Source organism: Macaca mulatta, chromosome 1 (assembly GCF_049350105.2).
Source record: "Macaca mulatta isolate MMU2019108-1 chromosome 1, T2T-MMU8v2.0, whole genome shotgun sequence".
Lineage (NCBI taxonomy): Eukaryota > Metazoa > Chordata > Mammalia > Primates > Cercopithecidae > Macaca > Macaca mulatta.
The window spans coordinates 65,529,050-65,551,085 of NC_133406.1; the positions used below are offsets into that span (position 1 = coordinate 65,529,050).

The window sequence follows — 22,036 nt, forward strand, 5'->3', positions numbered from 1 at the left end:
ACCTCAAAATACAAAAACAGTGTTAATAGTCATTTTAAGATGTTGGATGATCCAACATCATTTACATTACTTGATGAAAAATGGCCAAAAGATTATTCTGCCACTTTTCTGTTTCGTAGCTCTCAGCTAAGAACAGTATAGGATACCGATGGGTCCGAAACAGTCCCATCCACATGCTCCTTCCCTTCCCTTTCCATTCACATTTCCTTTCTTTACTAATTCTTCTACCATACTTTTTAGTCTTGGAAGCCACAGCTCTGTCTTTGCTACTGCTTGAGTCCTGTATTGCATGGCATGACTGTGCTTCTGAACAAGAGATGCCTTTTGTTTACATAAATATTTTCATTACTTGTAATGATTTTTTTAAATGCATTTTTTTTTTAAACTCTAAGCATCCCTGGATAAGTGACAGTTTGGCTAAGTTAGTGAAAGTTATTTGCATAATGTATATATTTATTACCTGTGACAAATAGTTTTTCCTTTTTTCCATTAATGGTATTCATTATTTTGTATAACCTAAACTGACTTTTAATGTTACATTAATATTGACTGACGCAATTACTTTATTAAAAATAGCAGTCAATTCAGGTAATTGGGGCATATAGTGACATGGGGCAAAAAAAAGGATCAAATTAACTTAAATGTTTTTCTAGTTGGCCCTCAAATTCTTGAGCATTTAACCCTTCAAAAATTTTTGAGCAACTACAAAAATGTTTTGTAATTAGTTTAGAAAGCATCTATACAAAATTAGATCCATCTCAGAAATATGAGACGCCATGTAATATGAAGTTTTGCAAGGCTATCCCCTCATCTGTTGAAAACAGATGTGCCACAAGAAGAAACTTCTTAATGCAAAAGTCCAGAGAAATCTGAAAATACATGATGTCATAAAGTTGATTTCTAAGATAATATTACATGGATTTGATACATACTCAATGTATTCCCTCAAAATTGAGGGTGTTAGGCCAGGTTTGGTGGCTCACACCTGTAATCCCAGCAACTTTGTGAGGCTGAGGCAGGCCGATGGCTTGAGCTCAGGAGTTTGAGACCAGCCTGGGCAACATAGTGAGATGCTGTCTCTTGAAAAAAAAAAAAAAAAAAAAAAAAATTCAAGGGTGCTAGAAACCAGTACCATTTCTCCCCAACAACCTGTTATTCCTTGAAAACATTTTGACATGATTCACTTCATGCAAAATAGCTTCAAAGATAAACATATTAAACAGGAATTTCCAGTCTGTTTATCTGCTGGATGATCTATATGACTTCAAAGTTCAAGTAGCTTCTAGCACAAAATTCATGTTTCCAGTCCTTCAGTGAGAATGAGAATGTCTTAAGTTATGAACCTAATTCTCAGCTTTCCTGCTATTCTCTTACACTGGATTTTATTCCACTTGTTACGCTACTCTTGTTTCTTTTTGGTTTGAAGTCACTACTTTATTCAGCCCTTTTCCCTTCCTCTGTTCAGCACATACCTAACTGAGGAGAACCACAGACAAGTAAAATTTACTTCTCTCTGAGAAGAAGAGATGAGAGAAAGGTTTGCTTTTATCATTAAAAGGTATTTGTTTTCTGTTGTTTATTTTCAGATGTCCTTGCTTTTGAAAAATATTCAGTGGATATATAGATATCAATAACCTGAGCAAAGAGATATTGGCAGTAAATATCAAAGAGGAAATTTACATTCCTGTTCCCTTTGCTACATCATTGATGTTTTCTTATACCGTTCCCTTTGAAAACATAATGTGTACCGACAGGCTTTTGCTTTGACGTAGGCTTTAAATAGAGTTATGTTCCCCTAGTCCTTTTATCAGACTGTCTCACTTCTTCTACCTTGTGAAACAGCTGTGAATCCAAAAGTAAGAATGTGTGAGCCCACTGGGAAATAACCACAGAGTCAACTCATTTTAAGTACAAGGAAGAAAAATGCCCTTTTATAGAAACCAAAATATAGTTTACTTAGTTTTGTAAATTTATTCAATTCCAACATATAAATAACTTTGTAAAGAGATTTTATCAGTTTCCCTGGGCTGGGATATTTTTGGCATATAAAAGGAAACAAAAAAGTCCTCAAATGGATTGTATTGCCTTAACCCCTTGGACCCTGTCCACCTTCTGTCTTCGAACTGAATTGGAACTATTCCTCTGTTTGTGCTAGAATGTGTGTCTGCAGAGCTGGGAAGAGAGGGAGATACGCATCCCACGTCTTATAATGTGAGGCCCTACCCTAGGTTATAATCAAAAGTTTGGGAGCAGGATCTACAAAGGCCAGTTGGAAGGACAATTTCTTAGTAAAAGCAAAGTGGTGTCTTTGATCACGGGGAAAGCATAAACATAAAGATAAAACATACTAATCAGAATTGGCAGTCTGGGCCTACCCAGTCCCATATACAGTAGTTCCTCCTTATCCATGGGGGGATATCTCTAGTGGTTGCCTGAAACCTGGGATAGTACTAAACCTTATATATACTGTTTTCTCTTGTACATATATACCTATGATCATTTAATTTATAAATTAGGCACAGTAGGAGATTAACAGCAATAACTAATATCAAACAATTATAAAAATATGCCAGCATCACTACTGTTGTGCTCTGGGGCCAGTAAGTAAAATAAGGGTTACCTAACCACAGGTACTGTGATACTGTGACAGTCAATCTGATAACGAAGACAGCTATTGAATAACAGGCACATAGTGTCCACAGCGTGGGTATGCTGGACGAAGGGATGATTTATATCTGGGAGGGACGGAGTGGGACAGTGTGAGATTTCATCATGATACTGAGAATGGCACACAATCTAAAATATAGTTCTGTAATTTTCCATTTAATATTTTTTGACTGTATTTGATTATGGGTAACTGAAACCATGCAAAGTGAAACCGTGGACAAGGGAAGCCTACTGTATCTTCTTAGTCTCTTAGGACACTTTTGAGGCTAAAGGCAACTACGAAAATAGTTTTTAGACTCTCTCTGAGCTTCAGGGTATCTATAAACATTTGAAGATAATTGAATGCAGTAGTTAATATTTTGCTATCTTCAAAATAGTTTCATTGTTATATCCAATAAATGTCTCTTTAAATTTATGTTAATGCCTTTTATCTTTGGCATAGATTGGGTTTCTATTTAAAATTGTATTTAAAGAAACAGAGTCTACTACTATGGGAAAAAAATATTTACTTAGAAAAATATAGTGGTGGCTGGGTGCGGTGGCTCACACCTATAATCCCAGCACTTTGGGAGGCCGAGGCAGGCGGACCAGATTGGCCAATATGGTAAAACCCTGTCTCTACTAAAAATACAAAAGTTAGCTGGGCATGGTGGTGTATACCTGTAATCCCAGCTACTCAGGAGGCTAAGGCACATGAATTGCTTGAACCTGGGAGGAGGAGGTTGCATTGAGCCAAGATCACACCACACTGCACTCCAGCCTGGGCGACAGAGCAAGAGTCTGTCTCAAAAAAAAGAAAAGGAAAGAAAAGAAAAATATAGTGGTCTTGGAGAATTCAGTGACAGGCCAAACCATTAAGTCTGTCATCACAACAGTCCTTAGGGAACTGCAATATTGTAAGTATAGTAATGACACAGTGGAGAACCATAATGATGGCCTCCCCGAGAAAGAGGAACAAACCCATTTATGCCTGAGGTTGCAAGTTTTTAAATTTTTGCCGTCAGACCCTGGCGATGACCTTGAGCAGTAGGAGATAAATTCCACATGCTTAGTGTTCCAATAATGGAACAATAGGCATACATGTGTTATTAAAGTATCCAAAGTTAACATGCTTAGCTGTGACATTGGAAAGGCAATGTGTTTGCTGTGGCACACATACTAGTAAAGAATGACTGGTTCAAATTTGGTTTTCGTTTTTCTATTAAAGTCAATTTACTAAGGCAGGGAGGGACCAGAGCTGTGCTGTCCAATTCAGTATTCAATAGCCATGTGTGACTGCTAAGGACTTCCAAAGTGGCTAGCCCAATGTCAGGTATGCTGCAAGTGTCAAACACACACTGGATTTCAAAGACTAAGCGCAAAAAAAATGTAAAATACATCCCAATATTTTGGTTATACTGGGTTAAATAAAATAAAATTATTTTTTCTATTTGTGTTTTTAAAAGTGGCTTCTGGAAAATTTTTAATTACATGTATGACTGGCATCATCTATCTTTGGCCAGCAGTAGACTAGAATAATAGGTTTTACAAAGATGTCTATTGTTATACTAAAAGTGTGACATAAACTTTTGTTATTTAGGAGACTCTTAGTGGAATACGTGATTTTCTTGACAGTGAGGGGTAGATGAGGCATCACATACTTGAACAGTTAGAACCACTATCTTTTTAAAGGTTCTGTGCCAGAGCTACTGCTTTAAAATGGAGGGATCAGGAAAGCATGCGTTTGTCTCCAGTCTTTCCCATTGACCCTACATCAAAATGAGGACATAGTTACTAAGTAGTTTGTATGCTACTGCTCTATTTCTTGTTTTGGAGGGGATCAGAAATATAAGACTGGGACAAAGGAAGGTTTTTTTTTTTTTTACAGTGAGACCAGTTGAACATTTGAAATTATTTTAAAAGAATAATTTATTTCCCAGGTTAGCGACTCAGTAGTATAAAGTATTTTTTTAATTGCTCATTTTCTGAATAGGCTTCTGGAATTTAATTTCTGTACTTAATTGTATTTATCTTTGACACGATCTTTATACCTTGGTTTGCAGGAAAGCAGATGGTGGACCTGAATATGCCACTTACCAGATGAAATCAACCCCTCCAGCAGAGCAGAGAGGCTGAGTGGATTCCACAACCTCGTTTGCTAGTTCATCTTTTGACCTCTATTAAAATCTTCAGATACCCAGTTGTTATTCTCTAGTTTCACTCTCATGAATGCAACTGTGGCTTAACTAACATTCCAATGTGGCTTGAATGTAGGTAGCATGCTTTGATGCTTCTTTGAAACTTGTATGAATTTGGGTATGAACAGATTGCCTGTTTTTCCTTAAATAACACTTAGATTTATCGGACAAGTCAGCACAGCATGCCTGGTTTTATTAAAGCAGGGATGTGCTGTATTTTATAAAATTGGCAAAATTAAAGAAATATAGTTCAAAATGAAATTATATTTTCTTTGTAAAGAGAGTGGCTTTGAAATCTTTTTTGTTCAAAGATTAATGCCAACTCTTAAGATTCATTCTTTCACCAACTATAGAATGTATTTTACATATCGTTCGTTGTGAAAAGCCCTTACGAATATGTGTATACTACTTTGGCTCTTGTGCATTAAAAACAAGAACACTGAAAATTGGGACTATGCACAAGCTTGACTTCCTTAACCAAGAATATTATTGGAAAATTCTCTAAAAGTTAATAGGGTAAATTATCTGTTTTTTGTAATGTGTTTGGTGATTTCAGAAAGCTAGAAAGTGTATGTGTGGCATTTGTTTTCACTTTTTAAAACATCCCTAACTGATCGCATATATCAGTAATTTCAGAGTCAGATGCATCCTTTCATAAGAAGTGAGAGGACTCTGACAGCCGTAACAGGAGTGCCACTTCATGGTGTGAAGTGAACACTGTAGCCTTGTGGTTTTCCCAAAGAGAACTCCATATGTTCTCTTAGGTTGAGTAACCCACTCTGAATTCTGGTTACATGTGTTTTTCTTTCCCTCCTTAAATAAAGAGAGGTGTTAAACATGCCACCTAAAAGTAGGTGGTTTTGAAGAGAATAGATTCATCAGATAACCTCAAGTCACGTGAGAATCTTAGTCCATTGACATTGCCTTGGCTAGTAGAAGCCTCTTACCTATGTATGTGTCTTACCTCATCTCCTAAAAGGCAGAGTACAAAGTAAGCCATGTATCTCAAGAAGGTAACTTCACTTTGTCTATTTGCTGTTGATTGTACCAAGGAATGAAAAAAGTAAATATAACTCAGGTAGCACTTTATACTCAGGCAGATCTCAGCCCTCTACTGAGTCCCTTAGCCAAGCAGTTTCTTTCAAAGAAGCCAGTGGGCGAAAAGCAGGGACTGCCACTCCCAATTCAGATCACACTGTTAAAAGTTGTGTTTTGAAATTTTATGTTTAGTTGCACAAACTGGGCCAAAGAAACGTTGCCTTGAGGAAGATATGATTGGAGAATCAAGAGTGTAGAAGAATAAATACTGTTTTACTGTCCAAAGACATGTTTATAGTGCTCTGTACATGTTCCTTTCCTTTGTAATCTCTGGCGAGATGCTTTAGGAAGATAAAAGTTTGAGGAGAACAAACAAGAATTCTGAAGTAAGCACAGAGTTGAAGTTTATACCCATGTCACATGGTTTTCAAAAATGTCGCAATTACTTAGAAGCAAGGAATGGTGTTTTTTTAAAACCTAATTGAAGTATATTCAAATACTTTAATGTATAAAATAAATATTATACAATATACTTGTATAGCGGTTTCTGCTTCACATTTGATTTTTCAAATTTAATGTTTATATTAGAGATCTATGTATAAATATGTATTTTGTCAAATTTGTTACTTAAATATATGGAGATCAGTTTTCTCTGGAAGTTTGTTTAAATGACAGGAAGAAGTGTATATGAATTTAAGAAAATTTTTTAAGCTGCAAAAATTGTATTTGCTATAAAATGAGAAGTCTCACTTATAGAAGTTCTTTATTGCTCACTTTTTAAAAAATTGACTCTTGAAATCTGTTAAAATAAAATTATACATTTGGAGACGTTTCATGATGATGTGTTATTTGGGTTCTGTCTCAAATCGAAGTATGTTTCTAATTGGGGCCATCTTCTAACCATTCCACTCCCACCGCCATTCATCCTGTCCCTCCTAGCTCAGACCCTTAAGTATCCCCAGGCTTCTCCACTCCCAACCCATCACATAGATACTGCACAGAGGTATCCAGTGACATCACATTACCTACTGGATGAAGTCCACATTTCTTAGCCTGATACTTGAAGACCTTTTACAATTAAATCCCAACTTTCTTCCCCAAGCCTTTTCTATCGCCCTTCTTCAAATAACCTACTCTTAGTCAAGCCTGACCATTTCCCCTGTGCTTTCTGCTGTATTCCTAGTTCACTGTAGCTTGAAACACACTGTCCTGTTGAGATCCTATGCATATTCCAAGGCCCAGCTCAGATATTACCCTTCATGAAACTGTGCCTGACTTCTGCCCAGCTCTTAATAGTCTTTATTATTACCTAACCTTGGGATAGCCACATTTAAGCATCTATATATACATGTGTCCAGTAGAAGATATATCTTCTACATCCCATGAACGCATATGTAGAGCTAAATAAAAACCCAAGTCCCAACAAAATATAAAATTTATGTAACTAGTAGGATTTGGTTGTTTCTGCAAAAATCATTGTTGCGCTCTCTGCAGATTTCAGTCGGATTGCTAAATTTCTCAAAGCAGGCTTCAGTGTTTCTTAACCGTGGCTGCACATTGCAATCACTGGGGGAGATTTACGACACCTGGGTCCCATCCCTAGATATTTCCAGTGTAATTGATCTGGGATGTGGTTTGGCTGTAGAGATTTTCAAGCATCCTAAATGATTCCAATGTGCATCTAAGGTTGAAAACCCATGCATTAGTAAATCTCAAGCCCCACAGTCAATTTTTCTATATAAACTTGTAAAGATAGAAGTTAAAGGCTTATAGAAGAAAATTATGGCTTTCTTAATTCAGCCTATTAAATCAGAAAATTTCATTGAAGACTTAAGGTTTTGTCATTTGGCTAACTGAACAAGGCTGTCAAATATAAAAATACTGAAACAATCTGTTTAATAAAACTAGGTGAAAATTATATATGTATATGTGTATATATACATACATATGTATATATTTTTTTGAGGCTGGAGTGCAATGGCACGATCTTGGCTCACTGCAACCTCTGCCTCCCGGGTTCAAGCGATTCTCCTGACTCAGCCTCCTGAGTAGCTGGGATGATAGGCATGCGCCACCACATCTGGCTAATTTTGTATTTTTAGTAGAGATGGGAGTTCTCCATGTTGATCTGGCTGGTCTTGAACTCCCGACTTCAGGTGATCCGCCCACCTCGGCCTCCCAAAGTGCTGGGATTACAGGCGTGAGCCACTGCACCCGGACTGAAAATTATACTGACTATGAATAGAGCATTTTGGAAAATCTTATGTGACCTTGAGACTGTAATGTATTTTTTAAATTGGCATAAAATACATGGGGAGAGTTAGTTACTTTGTAAGGTAACTAACAATAAATCCGGAAGAATGCTGAAGGGACTTGAGATTAGAAGGAATATGAATTTGTGGTGTTAAAGTAGATTTTAGGGTTTGTGGGAAACAGGCAACTCTGTGTTATTCTAAAACTTAGTAATGTCTTTCAGCTAACATTTTAACCACGAATGAGGTTTTCTGCGTATTTTTAAATTTTGCATACTTGTACTTGAGTAGGATTTAACATGGAGTCTAATAACTTCCAGAAATGATTCAAAATTGAGTGATTGTACATACGGACTTTTTTTTTTTTTTCCTGGACTACACTGTTCTCATCAGAATATCCAGGCTCACTCAGAAAAGGTTACATTAATATGACTGATCCTTTGTAAATCGGAGCACTGCTGCCCTCCTGTGGACTGTTACGGCATTTGACAATCCCTTCCTTACCAGCTCAAACTTAGTCACTTTTCAGAAGTTTCAGTCATTGCTGTGATTCCCCAGAAGACATTTTAAACTTCATTTGGGATATGGTATAAGACTAGCCCTCTTCTTCTTCTGTGAGATCAAAATTATTTTTTATTTGACACAGGATCTCGCTCTGTCACCCAGGCTGGAGCTCAGTGGCTCAATCACAGCTCACTGCAGCCTCAACCTCCTGGGTTCAAGGGATCCTCCCAACTTAGCTTCCGCAACGGCTTTCGCATCTTGGCCAAGCTAGTCTTGAACTCCTGGCCTCAAGCAATCTGCCTGCCTCACTGTTCCAAATTACTGGGGTTACAGGCATCAGCCACCACGCCAAGCCAAAATTAACATTTTTAAAAGAGTTTTAAATGCTGTCCCTTATTGCTTAAGTATAGGACAAGTATAATATTGTGGATCTGTGGTCAATAAACAATTTTTCCTTCCCTCTCACATACCAGCAGAATGTAAACCAATTGCCACAAGTATAGATAACATTTGAAAAAGCCATCCGTCCTGATTCCTGACTTGAAAGTACATAACCCAGGGAAACCTGTACAGAGGTAGTAAAACTGATGTTAGGAGACTCCACCTTCCTTTATAAGATTTACCTCTCTCATGTAGCTTTTTAAAAACCCACACTATTATAATATGGTGCAGTGGCAAACCCTGTGCTAAACTACTGTAAACAGGAGCCCCACTACCCTGGCGTTTGGGGCTTATGGCTTCATTGAGAGAGAATTCAGAAACAAATGCTTGGAGAAGCACTTCAGAATGGTGTTCAGGAAAATTATCTATCTTCTGATTAACATACTTCACCTGAAAGAGTTCCTAGGAAAAATAGTCTGTAAATTTGTATTTAAGTTGGGACTCAGTGATTAGAGAATTCTTTGGTTAGGTTCCCATAGCATCATGCTTCTGAAATCTTAGTGTGCTAGCTGGTTACATGGTGATCTTGTTAACAGAAATTAGAATCAGAAGATTCAAAAGGTATCGATCGGTTGGGGCCTGAGGTCTGCATTTCTAATGAGTTCCTAAGAACTGCTGTTTGTAGTGGGCTATATTAACGGCCTCTAAAGAGATCCAGGTCCTAAGACCTGGAACCTGTGAATGTTACTTTATATGGCAAAAGGGTCTGTACAGATGAGATTAAGAAAATTGAAATAGGGAGATTATCCTGGATTATCCAGGTGGGGCCCTAAATGTAATCACAAGGGTCCTTCTAAGAGGGAGGCAGGGGGAGATTTGACTGTGCCAGAAGACCATGTGGCCGCTGAAGCACAAGGCTGGCCTGCTGGCTTGGAAGACGGAGGAAGGGGGTGCAAGCCAAAGAACGCAGCTCTAGCAGCTGAAGACGACCAGAAAACCTGCTCTCTCCTGGCGCTTCTGAGGGAGGGCGGCCCTTGCAGTCCAGTGAGCTGATTGCAGGCTCTGACATCTCTAACTGTACGAGTACATGTGTGTTGTTTTAAGACACCAGGTTTGTGGTAATTTTTTAGGGCAGCCACAGGAAACTAACACACCAGTGCTGGGGGCCCTCAGACCACACTAAGTAGTAAAGCATTTTAGGAACAAGACCACAGAAGAGAGGCTCTCAACTTTAAAACAACAGTGATGTCCAGGCCCATTCCCAGACCAGCAAAACCCGAGATTGTAGGGATGGGACCCAGGGAACACTAATTTAAAGACTCTTTGGGTGAACTGAACAGGAAGATAGGGTAGGGCACCATCAGAATAAACTCCAAAGTACAACTTTTGTGTTCAAGGAAATCTCTCAAGTTCCATCGATGTATGGACACACTAGTCTGCCAGGTACTCTCCTGAACCTACACGCCAGCTTCTCAAAGTGAAGGTCTGGGTCAGTATCTTACACAAGGAATTATCCAGTTCTAGACTTATTTCTGTTTCACCTAAATTGGCCAAATATTTGACTTGTCTCATCCATGTTTATGAAGGACTCATTAGTGTTTACTTCCACAGGTGGGATTTGCCAGTCCAACTTGCATGAGGCTTGAAGGTGCTGTCAGTCTGATAAGCCTCCCCACTCAATAATTTTTTTCATTATATATTCACCAAGACCCGCTTATAAATTTACGGTTAAAAAATCTGGTAAAATTTAGATAAGCAGGACCCATGTGCTACAAAGCGTTTTCTACCTAGGTTGATAGCATGGCTTCATAAACCTGATTCAAGATGTTATCTCTGGAAGAAACATTCTACATAATTACTAACTGATTGTGCAAAAACACCTCAGAATGGCAATTTTAGGTAAAGAGCTGTCTGCATCCAAATGAATAAAACAAAACAATCCTGTTTGAGAGGCATCCCAGTTACATTTTGCTTCTCATGACTTAGCAATGTGGCACTGTTTAAGCATTCAATGAGTGTAACATAAACTGCTTTTATAGAAAAGACGTCTCAAAACATTGTTTTTGTGCTTTGATGCTGAATTCGATTTTGCACTTACTCATTTGAGGACTGGAATCAGGGCCTCCTGAGAGCAAAAATCTGTTTTACTTGTTTGTATTTGCAACACCTAGGCTGGAGCTTTGAGTGTGGTGGGTGGATCAAAAACTGTTTAATTGGTAGGTAGTACAACAGACCCCAAAGATGTCTAACCTATAGGTATTTAATACTATTGTAGCCTATCTCGGTGAGAAGTGAATAAAACAATATAACTTAGGGTTTTAACACCACCACTTAGGGTCTTCCCACCACCACATCCTGGGGATTAGAACATGGGTTCTTCCATCAACAGCCTGAAATAGCACTGCAGCTGCAGTGAGGGGGTGCAACACATGTACTGGCAAGTGTTGCCAGCAAATGCTACTTCCGCCCCCCACTCTCAGCCCACTGGGCAGGGCAGCCATCTGGGGGAAGACTGTGGCAGGGGGTTGGGCTTAGAAATGGCTTCCTAGGTGGCTGATTTGCCATGATTTACTGCAAGCCACTGGCTTTAAAAGAGTTGTACTGCAGGTAGTTCATAGTCATGCACCTCCTGTGCAAAAAGCCTGATCAAGGGGCCACAGCCTGCCTTCCTGAAAATCCTACAAGCTTGATCCCCTATCAAGTCAAATCTGGCTGATCTCTGAATAGCTTTACAAAACTGGCTCACTGGGCCCAGTGCGGTGGCTCACACTTGTAATCCCAGCACTTTGGGAGGCTGGGGCGGGTAGATCACGGGCTCAGGATTCGAGACCAGCCTGGCCAACATTGTGAAACTCCGTCTCTACTAAAAATACAAAAATTAGCTGGGCATGGAGGCGCACGCCTGTAATCCCAGCTACTCGGAAGGCTGAGGCAGGAGAACTGCCTGAACCTGGGAGGCGGAGGTTGCAGTGAGCAGAGATCACGCCATTGCATTCCAACCTAGGTGACAGGGTGAGATTCCGTCTAAAACAAAGAAACAAACAAAAACAGAAACAAAAAAAAACTGGCTCACCTTGTTTTCAAGTGTTGACATAAACTAACAGTCAAAAGTGTCACTCAATCTTTTATAAAAACAAGTGAAATCAGTCTGTGCCCCTCCAAGGAACCATGTGACAGTATGTTCAGTTGAGCACAAGTTCCTTGCAGGAACAGTTGCTGGCAGAAGGGCTGTGTCTACAGCCCATGGGGAACCAAGGACAATTTTCCCATTCAGTAGGGAGCATCCCTCAGCCTTGATCTTCAACATTTCTTCTCTTCCCTAATCTGTTCTCTCATTTCATTTCTTGGCTCACAGAATTTCATTCTTGCCTTAATGGGTTTCATTTTTAATGTCTGTCTGGCTGTAACCTACTTTGAATTCTTTATGAAGTAGGCAAGATCTGCATAGCAAATTAATTTTTCAGGACCCACTTCTTATCGTCACAGAATTATGAATGGGAAATAATAGATGAAAAACACAGACATGATCAACTGAACATAGTATTTATTAAGGTCAGGATGCATGAATAGACTCTTCTCAACAGAAAGATAATTCAATAGCAATCAATTTATAGAATTTAGTGCAGTACTACATTTCAGCAAAATGCAACTGAGAACATCAGATAAACTATAGTAATTTGTTTTTTAAAATCCATTAAACTATCTCTTACCTCTGCAATAACATATCATACACGCAGTTAAAGAAGTTAGTAGGGAAAAACATGATCTTCCTTCCCCATTCTCTGCCCATCCATCTTCCAGGAAACCACAGGCTGCTGCCGCCCAGACTTGGCATGAGACTTCGAGGCTGCTGCTTTTCCCCCTACATCATAACCGATTTCAAATGGTGCTAGACAAAAACAGACTCTGAACACCAGGAGAAATCGGTCAGCCTGTGTAAGAGATGGGCCAGTGGTGCTCCCAGGGTCTGCACCTCGACAGTCCAGGTGGCAAGTCTGATTTCGGGTGCCCCGCAACTGACGCTGAATACTCCAGGGCATCCTCTAAGAGCAGACTGACGGTGCTGATGTGGACAAAATGGTCCTCCAGGTGTACTGCCCTCTCCCCTGCCCCATGACAACCGATACCCAATACATTGTTATCCAACAGAGTATGACAACTGCCACACTCAAAGGCCCTACCAACACATTCATGCTGGTAACGGCTGCTAGGAGTCAACAGAAATAGCATCACAACCTCTGCCCCTGCTCAAGCCACTGTGTTTATTTTAAACACAACCCCCTTCCCTACTGTCACTTCTCCCAAAACCCAACAAACTCAAGGGTGTATTTTGCTCTTCAAGTTCTTCTCTGGACTTCTCGAACAGACTCAAGTGGCAGGAGGAGAGGAGCCAGTCCCATGAGCAGCAGTTCCTCTGCAGTCCACCCTTGGCTGTGCTGCAATTCTTACTCCTAAAACACTGATTTCAAATGGTGCTAGATACAAAGATGGAAAAATCTAAGCCACCATGTGAAACCAGCTTCCAGAAGAAGAGGATCTCAATGAAGAAAGAAGGGAGATTCAATCGGAAGACCCAGCCTCTGCCCTGAGGAGAAATGTCTTCTTGCAGTTCTACTTGTGATATGACACAGTGCTCCATGGGAAAGGCACAAAGGAAGTTACACAGTGCTGCGCAAAGCAACATGAAAGTCACAGCTGATGCTTCCAATAGATGAGAGCAACACAAAACTCATTAATTCTAGGTTAATTCTATTTAACTTCATACCAGTCACCATAAGTTATTATATATGATGAAATAAAATAGCCAAAATTATCATTAAAATACATTAATATTTACATGCATACTGCCCTGCATTTGTATAGTATTTCACAGTATACAAAGTGTTTCCAGATATAGTCTCTTACTTCATCAGGACACAAGCACCTTATCTGCCTGTGGAGTGAAGCTCCAGCTGCTACACAAAGGTGAGTTTTCACCTGGGCCAGGGCAACTCTTCTATGTGTCTTATTTGAGAAGAGCATGCGTTCCTCCTTCCCACCTCTTATGTAAGTATCAGAACATTCAAATATGACCCCGTTAATCTGCAATCTTATTTAACCTCTGATGTGACTTAAACTGGTACCCTATAATTGTATTAAGCAGATAATCCTCTAACATAAGAATTGAGTTTTATTTTCAAACTCTGCTTGAAAATAAGATTTGCACACTGTATTCCAAATTAGATTTCCCATCTCCTTACGGCATCATCTTTTTTGGTTGTCTGAAGCTAAGAAAATACGTGTATTTCCTCTGATACCATAACCAAGAGAAAAGAGACAGGGTAGAAACTTGTGTATTTTAGGTTCCCTACCAATTATTCCGGCCTCCAGATACAGGCTTATAATTTTTATGGTTCCTGGCACTAACAGTATGTGTTGCTAGAAGGAGAAGAAAGAAATAGAATTTGAACATCAAAAGTTGTGATATTTAATTCTCACAACAGTCGTATGGGGCAGATATTATTCCAATTTTTGCAGAAGAAATTCATCCTTAATGAGGCTAAATAACTTGTCTGCAGTCACACAACCAATAAATGCAGATCCCAGGTCTAACTCCAAAGACTGCGTTTCCGCCCTTGTACCCACTGCAGCCTGCTCCATAACTTGACTATCATCTCATTTTGTTCTTGAACTTCATTAAGAACAAAACAGGGTGGGTGGGGCAGGAAATTCCTAGGTGATACTTCTGCACTGATTGGGATCGTACTGACTACATAACACGTTATACTTAGGTGGAGACAGAAGCACGATCTGGGTTCTGAGAAGGCTGGGTGGTCTGGGGCAGCTTGCTTTGTTCTCCTGCTCCTCTAGCTCCTCTGCCGTCTTTCCCCAGCATGGCTGTGGCTGTGGGAAAGACGCCAAAGATGAACCTGCAACAAGCGATTCTGTCACCAGCGCTAGGCTCTATGGCCCATGGTGGGACTGGCCAGCCTCAGTCACAGGTGGGAGAGCCGGGGCAGATATGCACACAAGGGCTCTCACTGATGACAACTGCAGCCAACACCTGGGGCTTGTTAACCAGGTAACAGCCTGGTTGTAAGGTCAGGAGTGAGTGTTTAAGGACAGTTATTACTGGGAGTCCAAATCCTGTAAAATGAGGGGATTTGATGAGATTCTCACTTTTCCGCTTTTTATTTTAGCCACTCTTCCTTATCAACTTCTAGTTACCAGTATCCACAAACCCCCTCCTATAAGCCCTCACACAGGTGTTCCGCGGTGATCAGAAAGCACCTCCCTCCGTCGCAAGGCCCTGCTTAAGCTGTTGTCTCTTCTGGAATACTCTCCTTCACCCTCCCTTAGCTACCACCCCTCAGCCCCGCCCTCACCCCCCACCACTCCAGGGAACTTCAACCATCCTCCCCTCAGCTCAGGAAAGCCTCCCTGAGTCTAGCCCGGCTTGCTAGAAGGTTAAGTGGTCCTCGCCAGCCTCAAGTTCTTTCCTTCAGTAGCCACTTATCTCACTTGGTCATCAGTGTGATTATTTAACGTCTCTCCTGCTACCCGTAAGGGACCATTCGGAGTCCAGCAGAGGGGCTGTGCATAGCAGGGGGCCACTGCCACTGAGGGAATTAACAGAAGCCAGAGTCTGGGTCCCCACTCCTGGATTCTAAAATTTAACTCTTAACTCTCTGGAAGAAGAGATAAGAAGCCATTAACAATGCATCACTTTAATTAAACACTCTAAAAGAAGTGGAGAAAAAATCACGTTAGTATTGAAATCCTTTGCCTTTCCAATTCCACTGGTTAAAAGGGGTCCTTCAGGTCTCAGCCCTCCCAACAGAACCAGTTTTCTCCTCTCAGAGTTAGCTGAGCAATGACTCTTCGCTGAAACAAGCTGGTGGCTGTTCCCTACTAGGAAGCAGCCAGTTAGTCTGACAAGGGCTGGAAGGGGCTTGCTCTCCTTGGTACCATGCCTGAAGGCCACCCTAGACCTGTAAGAAGGCAGCCCGTGAAAACCCCGGCCTGCTGCCATCCAAGGAGGGTGATGGGTTTTACCCAGCTCAGCCTAATGACTCCAAACAAACTGGCCGAGGGTGAAAGGGCTGGCATGGCTGTCTGGGAAGGAAAACCACCCACCCAGAAGGGTGGGTATGTCAGTCTTGTGAGTGCTGCCATGCAGGGAAAAGGTGTGGGAGCTATACTCCAGCCTGGTCCATTTCTGTCCCCACATTCTACCTGGAGGTTTCTCCACCTCACACCAGGGCATTCATCTGCCTGGGCACACAGAGAATCAGAACACGATGGTTTTAATACCTGCTTGGCCCCAACTCTGAGAACAGGGACCTGCCACTTGCCCTGAATGGGCCTCAGTGTCTTCACATGTAAAGAGAGGAGGCTGAGGTAGGCTGCTCAGAGGGCTCAGGCAGGAAACCTGAGACAGAGAAGTGGTAACAGCAGGCAGCAGAAATACAGTGTCCTGGAGAGGCCGTACTTTGTCTAAATGCATGCAAAATCAGATACATTAAAATAACCCTAGCCAGGTGTGATGGCACACACCTGTAGTCCCAGCTACTCAGGAGGCTGAGGCATGAGAACTGCTTGAGCCTGGCAGGCAGAGGTTGCAGCAAGCTGATACTGTGCCACTGTACTCCAGCCTGGGCTACAGAGTGAAACCCTGTCTCAAACCAAAACCAAAACCAAAACCCGTGCAGGTCAAACACATCTGAGGGTTAAATACAATCTATAGGTTGTTGGTTAAAAACAGTTTGGAGATGCAAAGACAGCTTCTGCTTCATTCTGTAAATGATGCTTTGTCTTTAAAGCCTAGCATGGTACCTAAAAAATAACACTGGAGGAAAACGGGAAGGTGAAGGAATTCTTGTTTCCGAAATCTACAAGCAAACCCACTGAACAAACAGACACTGGCCCCCAGTTGCCTAACCCTGCTTGCTTGTGCTGCGCTACCACACTGTGTGCAAATCCAGAACGTGGGAAGGTTCTGCCAAGGCAGCGCTGGGTGCTGAGTCACAGCTACTTACGTGACTGATGTGTGTTCCAGCCAGATGGGGGGAGCCGGAAGCCAAGCCCAGATGGCCATCTTCTTTCCTCTGGGAATGCTGATTTCAGGGCTCCTGGCAGTAAGGAAGAGCTCATCTTGGTGAGAGAGGGGCCTGGGGAAGGCTCTTTTGTAAAAGGGGAATGTCTTGCCCTCAAGAGACAGTCCCAGGCCATTGCATGTATAAACTGAAAGGGCAGCCCAGCTTCCTGTCATTCTAGGCAGCAGCCTGGACATTCTGTCTTTAGCTGCCGGGGTGGGGGCTGTGAATCAGAGGGAAGGGTGATAAAAGGAAGGGTATACACATGAGGGGCCAAGGGTGGGCAGGAGGGAGCATGGAGTTACCGGCTGGCCCAAAGTCCCCAGAAACCTCCATTAGGCTCTTCCTTTTTGGCAGGGTGGCCTTCAAAGGAGGACTCAGAACCCAGGGACCACTGCATTTCCCAGGCCCTGAGCCCCAGTGTGGGAATCACATCCTCCAAACCCACAGTGCCCCTCAAACTGCTACTCAGGTAACAACGCAAGAAGTAACAGCCTTCCAAGCCTATGTGGACCCAGTATCAGTTTTTCTGGTTTCCCCTAGGTCAGAGGTATGGAGGTCTATGCTCCTAGGCAGCTGCACTCCTAAAAGTTCAGTTTTCCGTCCATCCCTTAACACTACTGACAAAAAGCCTAGACTCAGTCCAGGCACAGGGCCCCTGGGTTGGGATTGCTGGCTGGATAGGAGGATGCACCAAGGTTACCCTGCCCCTGGGACAAGCTGGGGGGACAGCAAAAGACAGTGGAGGGCAAAGGGAAGGAGGAGGAGTGGAATGAAGACTGGGGCTCGGGTGTCTCCACATCCCCCCAGTAGAAGGGCTCAGCTCTGGCACAGAAGGATAGGCATGGCCCTGAACTGCTTTCAAGGAAGCTAGTGCTTTCCGCGAGAGGAAAAACGAGCATACCAATGGTCTATTACACAAACACAATGCCCACCACAGAGTTCACGGGTCCAAACCAATGCAGATCCAAAGGCAAACCACCAACGCTGCTCCCTGGTCATTCCTAAATCATCTGCTTGACTCAGTGAAGATGGACTCAAAAGTGAAACCACAGTCTCAGGTGAAATCTAACTCTGGAGGTAGGGAAGGAGACGCCCCAAAGCCCAGCTTCCGCACCTCCCCAAGGCAGAGCTGGTGACCTCCTCCTTCAGCCACCAAGAAGAAGTAACTAACAGACGCAGTATCCTACCAGGCACCACATTCACAAGACGGCATGGCTGCTCTCGCTGGGAGAAGCACGTTCCTGTTCCCAAGAGCTCCTCCAGAGGCATGCCCCAGCCTCTGCAGCACAGCCTCTGCTCCTCCCTGGAGGGAGAGCACAGCATCTCAAAGGAGAGAGCATTTCAACAAGTCAAACACCTTCCCCAGAGCAGAGCACAGCCCGAGGGGGGCACCAGGAAGCCCAGGGTGCTTCCTGAACTAACCTCTGACTGGCAGTTCTCCCTAGTACCTGGGCACACACCTGGTCCACACACATGGACTGGGCACACCCTGTGACATGATGTGGTTCCACTTCCCTAATAGAAGGGAAGGAGGCTGGGCCAGACAGAGGGTAGGTTGGAGTCCAAAGCCAACTGCGAGCCCACTTTCTCTCCTTCTCCTTTGGCTGGCCCAGCTGGTAGCTGCACCTATGGTGCTATTCCAGCCTCATTCTGCTATCAGGACCTCTGTCTGCCAGGCTCAAGAATAGTGAGTAGCAGAAGGGAGGAGGAGGACAGAGGAGAAAGGAGGGAGGAGAGAGGAGGAAGGAGGGTAAGAGGGAGGGAGGGGCTCGGGAGAAGAGGTGGAGGAGGAAGTTTCATAGTCTAGTGCATTCCCATCAGATCAGAGAGAGGGGAACATGTGCAACTTCCCTTTTCAAGCGTTTCTCTGCCCCCCCTTTTGTTTCGGTTCCTTCCCCTCTGGCCTGGGGATGGTGCGGCTAGTGGGCTATGCAGGGGCAGGCGCCCAGGTACCCAGCCAACTGGGCTCTCGCCCGGCTCCATCTCAGGCCTGGCACGCTCCCTCGGGCCGTTACCCGGCATGCCCTTCTCCTTGTCAGGGAGGCCGCGCCCTCTTGTTTTCAAAGTTTTATAACAGTATTGTTTGTTGTCCAGCAGATTAAATTCTTTGGAGGCTGGGGAGTGGGGGGAGGGTGAGTGACAGAGAGGAGGGAAAAGAGAGAAGGAGAGAAAATACAAATCACTTCTATTAGGCCCAAAAGATTAAATGAGTTCGCTTAACACAAAGTCCACCTGTCTTGAGAGAGGCTAGTGGCCAGGAGCCTGTATTCCCTTCTTCTCTGTCTGGGCTTGTCATCTCTGGCCTCCTAGCAGGGTACGAACAGTCTCAAACTTCCAACACCACTCCTCGGGTCAAGGTGAAAAGCACTACCAGCTAATAAGATTGGAAGATGCATGTGTGAGCACCACCCACCAAGCAGGACACATGACGTGGGGTCGAGCAGGTCCCTGCAAGGACACCCTTGACTCTCATATCAGGCATCCGGCCGAAACAGTACAGGGCTACGGGGGAAGGGCGTCTGCAGGCAGCTGCCGGAGCCCTTGTCTCAGAGATGGCTGGTGCCTGCTGTAAGCCAGTGGTTTGTTTACATTTGAAATCAGAGTCACACATTCATGGATGCCAATGACACTGGAAGAACTGTACCCCAAGGAAATAACACAACTGCATGCATAAATAAATATTCATGTAGACCTAAGGAATAAGAAAGAGTGGGAAATAGGAACGAAAAGAGACAAAAAGTCAATATATAATAAGCATGATCTTATAGACAGGGCTCATTTCACCATCCTCAGCCTTTCAGGACTTTTGATGCTAAATCTGTAGGTGGTGATGACACAAAAGAATATATGATTTTCCACATTTAATACAACTCTCATTTAGCCACTAACTGATTTATTTCAGACTCTGGGTTACCTCTAAATAGTAGGCCCATTTGAACACATCCCTGTGTCTTTAGTATAGCATGCAACGTGGCTCCCAGAGTTGTGGGCCTGCCCTGGGATGTTCCTCTCCCACCTCCTACCTTCTTCCCAGCAAACTATGTCTGGCCCTGTGTCCTCTACATGGCCCTCCTCCCTCCCCATCATAGGATTAGAGCAGCTCAGGGCTCTTTCCTGGAAAAGATGAGGGACAACATGCCTTTCTCTTTTTTTATATGCAAGTAACACCAGTTCCTTAAGATCAGTGCCAGAAGTTCTCTCTGCAAAGAGAAACAAGGTCAAAGTTCCAGGCTGGATGCCTACACTGGTGTACCCTGCCCATGTATCCCCTCAATTCCATCCAGCTTGGGCCTGTCTTGAAGGCAGATGGGAAAGATGGAGAGAAATGCCTGCTCTAGATCCTGGCACCCAGACTTCATGCTGTTCCAGGGACCATCTCAAAGTGCCACAGACTCTGGACTGGGAGGATCCTGTGGAGGACACCCAGTCTCCTACCTCAAATAAAGAAGCTTCATCTTTCCTCAGGAACCCTCAGCAGAGGTGATGCACAGTTCTCTCGAAGTCTAGCCCAAATCACTCTCCTTGCTGAAATTCTGCCCATTCTCTTTTCCATCCTTCAAGTGAACAGAATGAACTGGGTCCAACATGGGTCCAACATGACAAATCTTCACACATGAAGCTACAGAAGGCTTTATCCACTAAAACTATTCCGCTGTGGATTCCCCATCACAGGGTTTCTGTATGAGCCAAGGATGTATTCCGGAAATACAAAAGGACGGACATTCAGAGACACATATGCATGCTGCCCTGTCCAGCCTCAATCGCCCTAAAGGAATATCCCCAGAAAAAGTCTAAACCATCGTGGCTAAATCAGCTGTAAATAAAGATAAACCATTATTTCCCCCTTCATACAAATTCCAGGTCTATTTAAACAAAGGTCACTCAGAGGGCTAACTGGCCAAGAAGTCCTGCTGTCCAATACTCTGCCTTAGCAGCCCTTATAAAGACTGGGGGGTTATGCTCTGCCTTTAAGGAAAACTGACACCCATGAGTTCTCTTACCCACCTTTCTCTCTGTGGGCAAGCCCTACTTTTTCAAGTCAATCATGAAGGAGACACTCAGAGCTGAAGCCAGTCTTTGTAGTCCCTTACTTTACATTGTACATTAGCCAAGGCTTCCAGCAGCCGCTGTACATTAGCCAGCAAACAGGTAGCATACACACAACATGCATGCTGGGCAAGGCTCAGGGCATCTCTTACAAATGTGTTGAAAAAATCTCAAAGACCCCACACTGGGCCTCATCTCTAAGTGAGCTGCACTCAGCAGATGCATGCCTGTGTGCATAGGCATGAGGTGCCATACAGATGTGTCACAGTGGTTTGATGCATCACATATTCCAGAAGCTTCCAAATACAGGAAATCTCTCCAAGAACACATGGTGAGTGGCTGGCTTCCCAGCCAAGAAGTGCAAGCCAGTTCTCACAAGAGCTCCAAGAAGTCTGAAGAATCAGAGAGTTGGAGGACCTGGACATGCTGAGGTTTCATTTCCCATTCAACATATAGAAAAGGAATCTCTAGGCCCTCTAAGGCCTTCAGAAATTAAGGAAACTGCCAAAGACTCCACTCCCCTACTCCTGTCGCTGACCCACTAGTCAGAACCCCAAGAAAATGACAGCTGAAGTCAGAGGACCTGAATGGGAGACCCGCGAGAAGCAGCTACAAGCAGTTAAATCTTGGCAGGATGGACTCTCTGGCTGAGTTTTACCAACGACAAGGATAAGACCACCTACCCTCTCAGGGCTGTGTGAGGACCAAATGAGCCAGCAAGTGTGAAAAGAACTATGAGCTGACACGATGGTTATTACTCAATTCCTCTCTTGCCTGAGTCCTAGCCCAGATCGCTGTTTGCTATTCCATACTGGCAGTGGGGTGGCACTCAGCTATTATTAATCCCAGGTAAACATCCCACAAAGCGGCAAGCAGATAGTGTCTTGGAGAA

General features: G+C 43.1%; 1 protein-coding gene and 2 non-coding genes across 34 annotated transcripts in view; 1 reads left to right on the forward strand and 2 right to left on the reverse strand.

The window, feature by feature from the left end:
* The window catches only part of CD46 (CD46 molecule), a 37,798-nt gene extending 31,083 nt beyond the window's left edge, over positions 1-6,715 (forward strand). For 19 of the 32 annotated variants that reach the window (XR_013414274.1, XR_013414267.1, XR_013414275.1 and 16 more), the window contains one exon: positions 4,710-6,715. Coding sequence is in view for 23 of the 32 variants with exons in the window: in XM_015116909.2 (XP_014972395.1) it covers positions 4,710-4,782 (73 nt within the window). In the remaining 9 variants the exon portion in view is untranslated. 32 annotated transcript variants of the gene reach the window in all.
* Positions 6,716-12,876: 6,161 nt separating this feature from the next.
* MIR29C (microRNA mir-29c) lies at positions 12,877-12,964 on the reverse strand. Its single transcript, NR_032380.1, has one exon. It is a non-coding gene; the product is annotated as a microRNA mir-29c (primary transcript).
* A 503-nt stretch (positions 12,965-13,467) lies between these two features.
* Positions 13,468-13,548, reverse strand: MIR29B-2 (microRNA mir-29b-2). The gene has a single exon (NR_032379.1). It is a non-coding gene; the product is annotated as a microRNA mir-29b-2 (primary transcript).
* Positions 13,549-22,036: the final 8,488 nt, after the last annotated feature.